Source organism: Raphanus sativus, chromosome 4, assembly GCF_000801105.2.
Source record: "Raphanus sativus cultivar WK10039 chromosome 4, ASM80110v3, whole genome shotgun sequence".
Classification (NCBI taxonomy): domain Eukaryota; kingdom Viridiplantae; phylum Streptophyta; class Magnoliopsida; order Brassicales; family Brassicaceae; genus Raphanus; species Raphanus sativus.
Window position 1 is genome coordinate 39082931 of NC_079514.1, and position 11467 is coordinate 39094397.

Consider the following 11467-nt stretch of genomic DNA (forward strand, 5'->3'; position numbering starts at 1 on the left):
GAAAATGATAGATATAAAATAACTAAGATTAATTATTGTATTGTTTGGAAACATTGATAGTAGTATAAAAATATATTGTTTAGAAACATTGATAGTAGTATAAAGAAATAAATATATTGTTTGGAAACAAGGATAGTAGTATAAAGAAAGAAACAATAGTGATTTAATGTAAGTTTAACTATAAAGTATAAATGTGTATTTAATTTAAAAACTTACAAAATAAATGTTAGGTCCAAGAGAATGTTTCTGTTTTAATAAGATAGATATAAGCCAACTGAGGTCAACATTCAAACACTGCAATATTCAACTTTATATTCTTACCAAAAATTGATATGCGTTTTTGGTCAATATCTTTAGTTACCAAATGAATAGTAAAGAACTAAAGACCAAATGTGCTGATTTTTTAAATTTTGGTGAATTAATAAAATATGTATTGCATAGATGAAGGAATTTTAGCGAATTACCTAAAACAATATATTGGCTATTCTATAAAACAATATATGAAATTAATTTTCATGATATAAAATTATTTTTAAATGATAAATATATTCACCAACCATAATATATTACATACATATATACATATAAACTAAAATCTGTACTTTTATATATAATATACTAATAAATAAATTTATATGATAACATACACCAACAACCATAAATTATGTGACCATACCATAACATATGAAACCATCTTTGATATCTTATATTAGTATTTAATTAGATATAGGAGTGAAAAGATTTATGTGAATGATGAAACATATATGAAATTTGTCTTCTTAAAAAAGCATAGATAAATTATGTCTAATATCAATTTTAAAGACTTCATCTTTTTAGTAAATAATGTCTAATGTCAATTAATATTTGTTAAAAGCTTTCCTCTATAATATCAGCTTGTCATTTTGTTGAAAAGGCTTAGACTTCAATTATTTACAATTGCTGGAAGATGTGTCCTTTTATTTTATGTTTGATTAAAATTTACAAATAATACAATTACGTATGCTTTGGTATTTGGTTAGTAATATGTTCAATGTTTAATAATTATACAAATTTTCGTTAAGTTTTTTAAAAAAACTGAATGACTTTATATATTTTAAAAGTGTGCATAGTTTGGTTGGTATATATACATAGAACTCATCAAACACCACATTTGCCACCTGGTACTCCAAACGAGAAAGAATCTCCACTAGATCTGCTATATCCCCAATATGTAACCTCAAAGCAATAATAGACATCAGCATAACATCTTAGTTTTCTATATTCAATATAAACTCTTTTGTAGCTGGAGTCTATAATCAAGACATTTTTAAAATGTGCCGTTTTAAAAAAAACTGCGACTGGAAAATGCCCATTTTCCATTGGAGGACTCATTTCATCGGTGGATATAAATGTATTTCCTTCATATTTCACCAGAGAAGCTCCTTTGTTTAACTCTATAAACAGCTCTTTGGGCCAGTAACCAATTACTTCATTACATACTTTAAGTCCCCAGTTTCCAGTGGAAACATCCTATTACAAATGAAACAACAACAAACTATTTCAAAAAGCATCCAAAATCAAAACAATGGTACAATAGTATGATATAAATTATTCACCAAAATTATTAATATAGAAAAATTTAAAAATTTAATTTAAAAGTCAGTTTAACATCTTTATAAGGAACGAAGACAAACTTACATGGAATATTTGCAGTGTAAAATAATGGATTGTTTTTCCATAGACAGATGATCCCGAAAACTGTCTTCCAATTCTGGGATTTCGACTTACAACAACAAAACCAGGACATTGTGTGTTATAGCACCCAGTTTTACCATAGCCATCTCCCTAAAATGAAAAAAAGTAACATTTATAATACTACTTGATATGTGACAGTAAACACAATTCAATCATAGTCGTCTTATTTTAATTCTATGTTGGCTAATTATTATTCATATATGAATAACAATAACTATAATTTACTCACAGGCCAATATATTGTAAATCGTGTGACACTGTCACCATATAATTTTGGATGCACCTAAAAAGTAAACATATAATTAGATATGCATGGCAGTTTGAAAATTTTTAATTTCCTAAAATTATATTTATTATTTCCAGCTTATTTTCACATAATTAGTTTTTGATACATAAAAATAATAAGTTTACTTACCGCCCAACCAGCTTGTATACTATTGACTTGCCCTGGAGGTCCATTCTCTAACCACATTTGGCTTTTACTATATTGGTTCACTTGCGAATTTAAAGCACTTACAGACTGTTCAATAATAAAATTTAAATATTACTAAACGCATATATATAACTTTTTCGCATATATATAACTGATAAACCAAATAAAATGTCCAATGTAAAAACTAGTTAATTCACATATTGGGTTAGCGTTAATAATCATGTATGATTATAATTTATAAACTAGTTGATCATTGTTAGTAAAATTTGGGTAGAGCAGACTTTTTAATTAGCAATGCTAATTAATAATTAATAGACAGTTTTTCTTGGCTTCACTCTCTATTCTCTATAATAATAATGTAGGTTAACCAACCAATAATAGTTTGTAATCTCATATTTAGTTACATAAAAATAATAATAATAAAATTATCAAATCATATTGTGTTTTTAAAATAAAATAAAAACTAAAAATAAATTAAAATAGTAGTAGCTGTAAAATTGTTAACACTATTATCAAAACAATAAATTCTAAATCATAAAAACTAAACACTAAATTGTAAACACTAAATCCTAAACTCCGTCATCAAAACTCTAAACCACAGACTCTAAACCTTTAGTTTTAGGATTTACCGAAAAGTTTAAAGTTTACCCAAGATTTAGTGTTTAGGATTTATGGTTTAGTGTTTATGATTTATGCTTTAGTGTTTTGCTGATTGAATTAACTATATTTAAAAAACAACATCATTTTCTCACAACTACTATTATTATTATTTCTTATTTATATTTTCTAAAAATATAATATGAATTGACAAATTCTAATTAATTTATTTTTTTCTAAGAAAAAACTAAATATGAGATAGCTAACTATTACTCCATCCGTTTCGAATTACTTGTCGTTTTAGAGTAGAATTTTCGTTTCAAAATAAGTGTCGTTTTCAGTTTTCAATGTAAAATTTATTGAAAATATTATATGTTCTATTTTTCTATTGGTTGATATATGGTTAGGTGTACTGGTAATAGTGTTTTTATTTTGAAAATATGTAAAATTAAATGTTTTTTAATCTGTGTGCATAAATTTAGAACGATGAGTAATATAAAACGGAGGGAATATTGTTTAGTGAATCTACATAGAGTAAACCCAAGAAAAACAATTAATGGACATCTTTTATTTCTTATTAAATTCTGGGATCCATCGCCACATGCATAAGCAGAAGAAGCCGCCACACGTTGTCGCCATTCCATCCATTTCCGTTCGGTTTTCTTAAATACTTCCTCTATTTTTCTATAAGATGTTTTAGCATAAACATACAAATTAAGATAAAAATATCTTTATTAAAAGCATTTGACTACAACAAAAAGTAAGTAAAAGTAAATAAACATTGTTATTCTAAACAAATAAAACAAATTATACATTAACTTTTAATATTTTAATCAAATAATATAAAAAATTTACATAGAAATTTTCAAAACATCTTACAAATTAAAATAAAATATTCTGTAAAATATCATACAAAAAGAAACAAAAGGAATATATATTTTCTTTATTTTTATACTATAAAATATAGTATTTTATTAATAAAAAAATCAATTATTGACTTTACTATCCGGATGTTCTCGACTAGCATCTAATGACCGTGCATTAAAAAAAAATCAATTATTAAAATTTATAGAAGTGCTGACTTCAAATGTAGATTGATTTTGATCGATGTGCTTAACAGAGAAGGCTGAACCTACATGCATGTACAAACTTTTCTTGTTTCAACAGTTGTTTTAACATAAAGGGCAAGCTAGCAAACATCATAAGAGCGCATGAATCTCCATCACTACACCGCATGAATCTCCGCGTTGTTTCCTGTTTGTTTAGTGTATCGCCCATTATTTTAACCTAATAAAGAACTTCAAAATGTTAACTATAGTTAATCGTTGATTAAGACATAGTTAATTGGTCAACTTTGTTAACTAACTATAGTTTACAATTGAACTAATCTCATCCACTTCGTATTTGATGCTCAAACAATATTATATTACAAAAATCAAGTTCTCCTACGCGTTATAATAGGGACATACACTTCGAATGGTAAACGCAGCTAGCACTTAATTCTATATGTTAACTTTTCATTAGTTAATGACTTAATGTCTTGGTCCAGAGGAAGGCTGTCTTCATCTTTGGCAGTGTAATTAATCGATGTATAAAAAAACACATGAAACAAGATCAAACAAATTATTTATTGTGTCCAGTGGTTTATTATGCGAGAACACACACACTAGTACAATTGTAGATTCTTCAATAACATATACATTTAACAAAAATCTAGAACCGCATTAACTTTTCTATACATCTCGAAATACAGTGAAACCTCTATAAATTAATAACGTTAGGACTACACCAAAACTACAATTTTTTATTAATTTATAGAAATTATTAATTTATCGAGATAGTAATTGAACTAAAAACTCAATTTAGAACTATAAAATTATATTAATTTATAGAGATATTAATTTATAAATTATTAATTTAAAGAAGTTATACTTGTATAATCTAGGACCGCATTAACTTTTCTTAGACTCGAATTCGATTAATTTATACATCTACAACACTACATACACAAACAAATACATTTATAATAATACTCGTCTCTTAGGGCCATAGTGCGAAGACTTGGTCTTTTGCTTCTTCTTCACCTTTCTCTACTTCATTTCCAAGCTTTCTATATATTTTCTTCTGTACTTTTAATAAATTTTCCGCTTGTCTGCTATCTCTCACATTAAATCTAAACCTAAATCATTAGAATCCCAAACTAAGCTTTAATAATCTTTAATCCTCCGTTTAAAAATATATTTTGTTTTTTTTTTGGCTTTCTTTTCGATATAGGCATGGATGGTCTCAATATGGGAACAACCTCTCGCTACGTCCACAACGTAGAAGGCGGTGGTGCCGGCCAGTTCTCCACCGACAACCACCACGAAGATGACGGTGGCGCTGGAGGAAACCACCATCATAAACATCACCAAAGTTTAGATTTAATAGCTTCTAATGACAACTCCGGTCTGGGAGGCGGAGGTGGTGGTGGAGGAAGCGGTGACCTCGTTATGCGGCGGCCACGTGGGCGTCCAGCTGGATCGAAGAACAAACCAAAACCTCCGGTGATAGTCACGCGCGAGAGCGCAAACACTCTTAGGGCTCACATTCTCGAAGTCGGAAGTGGCTGCGACGTCTTCGAGTGCATCTCCACTTACGCGCGGCGGAGACAGCGCGGGATTTGCGTTCTGTCCGGAACCGGAACCGTCACTAACGTCAGCATCCGTCAGGCGACGGCGGCCGGATCTGTAGTGACTCTTCGAGGCACTTTCGAGATTCTTTCCCTATCTGGATCTTTTCTTCCGCCGCCTGCTCCTCCAGGAGCGACGAGTTTGACTATATTCATCGCCGGAGCTCAGGGGCAGGTCGTCGGAGGTAACGTTGTTGGAGAATTGATGGCGGCGGGGCCGGTGATGGTCATGGCGGCGTCTTTTACGAACGTGGCTTACGAAAGGTTGCCTTTGGACGAGCATGAGGAGCAGTTACAGGTTCAAAGCGGCGGTGGAGGAGGAGGGAATATGTACATGGAAGCCAACGGCGGTGGCGCAGGGTTGCCGTTCTTTAATCTGCCGAGTTTGCCTCATATGGGAGCTGAAAACTGGCAGGGAAATTCCACCGGCGCCGGTAGGGCTCCGTTTTAGCTACTTTTTTTTTACACAAACTTCAATTTGGTTTTTCTCTTTTGTTTTTATGGAATTTATGAAACTATGATTTTTGTTTGTTAAACAATTTGTTCAATATTGAGCCCTCAGTCCATGGTTATTAGTTCTTACTTAGGTCATTGGATTATCGTATAAAGTTTCGAAAAAATATTCCACTTATGAATGACTAGCTCATAGATCGATATGTTTTTTATATGTTGTTGTTTGATTTTTTTGGTTAATTGTTTATCCCCGTATAGTTTCACATAGTTTCTTTTGTAGCATACACTCGACGGAATTAACGTTAACAACTTTTATAGAATAAATATCCAATAACTACATTCTCCACATTTTATTACATATGTTGACTAACAGAAACAATTTTATAACCAAAATCACGAACACATGAAGAAACATAAAAAAAAATCAACAGAAAATGATCTAAAACACTTTAATGTAATTCTTAAAGGCTGAAACCCAAGATATAAATATATTTCCAGTGTTTTGAATTTTCATATTGCAAAAATCTAAAGGAAAATATTAACAATCATTTAGGTCGCTAGGTTTTTTTCCAAACACATGCCTGAATAAATTTTCGTCTTTTTCAAAGTTTGAGGTCACTAACATGTTGACAAGAAAAAGTTATAAATGACGGGAAATAGTAAACGACAGAGAAGATTAAAGTAATACTAGTAAAATACAAAGGAAGTGCAAGTGGAGTGCTAATTAAGAAATTAAATTATTAATCTGACCAATTCAGTTCCAATAATACCCTTAATTGCTCAACCCATTTGATGCTAAGCTGTCAAACACGCAATTATGTAAAGCAAAGCTGCCGAAAATTTCCATCACAAGACATTTAGGGGGTGTATTCAATTGAGAGTTTCAGGTGATTTGTATTAAAATGACAAATCTACTGTTATTCAAACATGAATTTTAAAAACTCATTTAAAATCCACTGTTATTGAACTTGACATTTCGTCAAGTACTCTGAAATCCACTGTTATTGAAAATATTTTAAGTTGTGGAATTTTAAAGTTTTGAGGTGATTTTAGGGTATTTGGGTGGAGTTTCTTAGTTTAAAAAAATAAAACTCAAATCCCATTGTTTTAGGTGATATTCTAGAGTAGTTTAACAAAAATCACCTAAATCTCTGCAACTTATTAAAATCATCTAAAACTCCATTAAAAATCAAATCACATCAAATGCTAAATTGAATACATCTCCCTTAAGTATTGATGAACAATCATTACATTATTTACTTGAACTATAATATTGAGAAAATATTTGTTATAGATTGAAGTAAGCAAAAAATATTGTTCATTGATTAAAATCAATATGATTATAGATTCTAAACTTATAATAAAGTGCTCATTTCTGTTATTGTGAACTAAAACAATAAAATATATTGTTTTTTCACTTTGTCGTTTCTATATTCAAAGAATTATGATTTCAGTCCTTAATATTATAAATCTGAAACAACTTTGACAATATTATTAATGGTTGTGATTATAAAAGTTAAAACACTCTCTAATAAATGTATGAACTATTTTTACCAAAACAAAATTGCTTGAACTAATAAAACAGATTTCGTTTTCTTTTTATATATTACAAACAATATACCACTGTTAGATATATATTCACAATGTATTTCTATTGAGAATTAGTCTGGATACTTTTACATATTCATAATACTCCTAAATTAATAAAAAGAATGATCTTGTCAGGACATAAACTTACTGTGATAATTAAGAAATAATAGTAATTATCCATATATAGCCACAAATATACAATATTAGATATATATATATTTGCTAGTTTTAGGGATGAGATAGTAGTATATTATTTCAAAAATAATACTTCTTATGTTCCAAAATATTTTGATGTTTTTGGTGTATGCACAAAAATTAAGATAGTTACTATTTCCTAAAATAACATTAAAAATATAAATAAAAATTAATTCAAACAATCTTTAGAAACAAGTATAAAGTATTATTGGTCATACAGTTATCAATAAAACTAAAATTAATACTATAAAATATCAAAATATCATCTACTCTCTCCGTTTCACAATGTAAATGTTTTGGAGAAATTTTGATGTTTCAAAATATAAGATGTTTTATTATTTTAAAGTATTTTACTTTATTGAAAATTGGTTAACCAATAGCAGTTTATTAATTTATCTATGATTGGTTAGTTTATATTTAACTTATATTATTTAGTAGCATTATCTTTTTAAAAGTAAAATTTTTAATTCTTGTGCATTTAAGCAAAACAATTTATATTATGAAACGGAGAAAGTATTTTGAAATTTCCAAAATTCTTCAAAACATCATCTATTTTGGAACCGAATGAGTATGATGTAGTTATCCTTTTGTCAAAAATATGCTTAGGTTATTTACATATCAAAGTGTTGATATAAATTAACATGTAAAAATGTGGGTAAAGAGGAGACAGCCATATATTTTTATCAAGTACCACGGACCCCTGCTCTTTCATTATTGGATGTAGTATATAAATAAATTTTACAAAATATTAATATTGCTAAGAGCACAATCATTCTAAAACAAGCTGATCAAACTTTCTTTATATAAAGTTCATAAAGTTGCGAAAGATTACTTGCTAATTATAGCTTCATATGCATAATAGTTGGAGTATTAGTAAACCACTGTTCAAACTATCACATCCGGATGTTTGACCACTAATATTTATCTGTTCATTTGAATAATGTAATGCCTATTTGTTAATTATCTTATGAACCTTGATTTTACATTAATTGACACAGTACCGATTGTCAGTTAACAAAAGACAGTGTGTACTTCCTTTTTCAGCATTTTGAGGCCTAAAACCAAACTGCACAAAACAGTTCGCATTTGTAAAATAATTTTGTTTGCACTAGTTGAAAGTTGAAACAAAACTTAGAGACTTCTTAATGGAAATCTCTAGCATTAAAATACATTAATAAAGGATATTTTAAATTTTGAAAATCTGTATCAAAATCTCTCAAAGTGTTTTATTTAAGAAATTTCAGCATGGTATAAAAATATTTACATATCAATTAAATATTTTATTTTATTTTAAGAAACTCTATATGGAAGACTTCCAATGATTAGAACTTCAGATAAAACATTTTTCACTAAAAGAGAACAGTTTTGTTGCTTCATCCTTTCATCTAATTCCAAGCTAATACTGGGCCAGCTTTAAAGATCAACGCATGTAGCAAATATTCAGTGGACCTTCTCACTACAGCAAACTTAAATGTAGCCGTCTAGCGCTCGCAAAAAATATTTGCTGTTAACCAAATTAAACCATGCAATCTGATCCAAACTTCATAGCAAAATAGAATTCTAATACTGAATCTCTTAGATATCTAAAAACGAATCCATATTAAACAAGAATTTTTTTTGTCGACTACTAAACAAAAATTATTTCTCAATTTAACATATATCTGAAAACCAAACAAAAATAGTATAAGTTCGTTGTGATGTAGATGCATTACTACTCTAGAAAGACCAATAAATAGAACCACGACCTGGAACGAAGTCCTCAACCGTATCAGTACTAGATCTTACCTATCACAAAATACACTTGTTGATGCGAAGAAACAACACTCTATTATTTCACGTATTGATCAATTTCTTTATCTAGCAATCTTGAGCATAGAACTCAATGATCTCGACGACATCTATATCCGAAAATGCAGATGTATCGTTACGAAGAAGCCACAACAAGTGCTCGAACAAGATGGAGTCGACATGATCAAGCCATACAACTCTCCCAATCCGGTTTAACTGGTTCTTGGTACGATCCTTAACCGAATTAATCAAGATTCTAAACGGTGTCTCTTCGAGAATGGACGGTTCGACCATGAACTGCTTCCTCTCCTTCCCTACCACCACCTTTATGACCGAATCCTCCATATCCTCGTCAGTCAGATTCGTGTATGCAAAACGCCTTGAATCAGCTGAGGATAGACGACGGAGTTTCATTACAGGAGAAATCAAGCAACCCATCTAAGAGAAGAATCAGATTTTACAAGAGGTAGTTTGATAAATATAAAAGAATATGAACACAACTCCATGGCTTAGAATCAAACGCGGATTCATTTATAAAGAAACCTTACACAGAGGTTTTGGACGGCAAGCTTCTATACGTGGCGAACCATGTTTGGTTGGTATTGCTGCGATGTTATATGTCAAGAGTTCGACGGCCCACCCACCCACAGACTGAACTTTCTTTCTCCGTCCATATGTTTCTAGGAAGAAAATTGTAAGATAATTTTGTAGCTATGTACAATAAAATCAACTTTTCTAACAAATTCGTCACAGCTACGTTAACGTCGCATCTATAACCTAACCAAAAGTATTAATCTTGAACGAAAATGATATCTTGTTGCTGTTTTTGTTGCGACTTATCAATATGAGTTTCTAAATTCACAATCGCTCTTTTATATCTACACAAAATTGCACTTAACATAAACTCCCCACTTTCCTTTAATACTATGGAAAAAGTCAACGTAAACTTTTCATTTCATCCGAAATCTCTGACTAACGAAAATGATACTTCGACGATTTTAACAATTCTAACAAAAATCTTTCAGTAAAATTATATTGTAGAACTTGTGAATAGCGATTTTCTGAATTCACAATCTGAGTTTTACATCTACAGAAAGTTCACTAAACTAAACAGATGCAAACGCACATATAAGTCCTAAATCAAGTAAACATTTTTTTGCATACAAATTTATTATTATTTGAAGTAAGTTTATTTTCGGGAAATGCATTATATGATATATGGATACAACACAATATCAAAAAGAATCTTAATACTTAGAAAAGTAAATTAGCCAAGAAAATCCAAGTTCTTATTAGAAAGACACAAAGCTTACGTACATATTATATTGGTAAGCTAAACCGCTATTCCTAATATAGCTAGCTTTAGATCTGGCCCGGCGGGTAAGCAGTGCCGGTCACTCGGGTAGGGTAGGTGGAGTGTCCGGGAAGATGGTGGCCGTGAACCTGAGCGTCTGCCGCATGCTCAGCCTTTGATTGGTGGAGTTCGGCCTTGGCCTGCGCCTCCTTAGACTTCTCTCGCTCTTTAGCCATCTTCTTCTCCTTTGATGTCCTCGCCATGGTCTTCTCCGCATGACCTTGGACCTTTGCGCCGCAGATGCTGAGCTTCTCCTTGGCGGTGCTGGCCATGTCGCGGATCTTTTCCTTCGCCGACTGCATTTTTCTTCGACCAAACTTTTGTTCCTTTGCTTTACACTCTTCGGACACCTATCATCTAATTTAACGATTACGATTAGTCGTGTGGGCTATCAGCCTGTCGCCACGTCTATTACGCATATAAGTGTCAAGAGTTAGGCATACGCACGTGGACTACGTGCGTACGTAAGCACATGCAAAAGCTATCTACAAACAATAGTTTATTTATTTGCATTTTACAATATAGTCTCTCTTAAAACTTTGACAAAAAAGGCGGCGCGTCTTGTTCCTAAGAGAGCGACGCGGCGGCTGGGATCGCGAGACTGTGGGCTAGAGTTCTTTGTTTGTGTACGGCACCTGCTGGCTGATTCCGC

At 30.9% G+C, this 11467-nt stretch overlaps 4 protein-coding genes across 4 annotated transcripts; 1 reads left to right on the forward strand and 3 right to left on the reverse strand.

Annotated features, from left to right (window-relative positions):
• Nucleotides 1-1137: 1137 nt before the first annotated feature.
• LOC108850940 (uncharacterized) lies at nt 1138-4042 on the reverse strand. Its single transcript, XM_057008287.1, has 5 exons — nt 3911-4042; nt 2150-2254; nt 1964-2017; nt 1678-1824; nt 1138-1509 (listed from the first exon to the last, which is right to left on the reverse strand). Exons 1-5 carry the CDS (start codon nt 4040-4042, stop codon nt 1138-1140), a joined length of 810 nt encoding a protein of 269 aa, XP_056864267.1.
• A 638-nt stretch (nt 4043-4680) lies between these two features.
• LOC108839210 (AT-hook motif nuclear-localized protein 21) lies at nt 4681-6100 on the forward strand. Its single transcript, XM_018612021.2, has one exon. The coding sequence runs from the start codon at nt 5041-5043 to the stop codon at nt 5884-5886; it is 846 nt and encodes a 281-aa protein (XP_018467523.1). The 5' UTR covers nt 4681-5040; the 3' UTR covers nt 5887-6100.
• A 3285-nt stretch (nt 6101-9385) lies between these two features.
• On the reverse strand, nt 9386-10450 carry LOC108835216 (auxin-responsive protein SAUR77-like). Its single transcript, XM_018608497.2, has 2 exons — nt 10010-10450; nt 9386-9899 (listed from the first exon to the last, which is right to left on the reverse strand). Exon 2 carries the CDS (start codon nt 9897-9899, stop codon nt 9531-9533), a length of 369 nt encoding a protein of 122 aa, XP_018463999.1. The 5' UTR covers nt 10010-10450; the 3' UTR covers nt 9386-9530.
• A 240-nt stretch (nt 10451-10690) lies between these two features.
• Nucleotides 10691-11167, reverse strand: LOC108853355 (late embryogenesis abundant protein 18). Its single transcript, XM_018626774.2, has one exon. It carries the CDS (start codon nt 11115-11117, stop codon nt 10824-10826), a length of 294 nt encoding a protein of 97 aa, XP_018482276.1. The 5' UTR covers nt 11118-11167; the 3' UTR covers nt 10691-10823.
• Nucleotides 11168-11467: the final 300 nt, after the last annotated feature.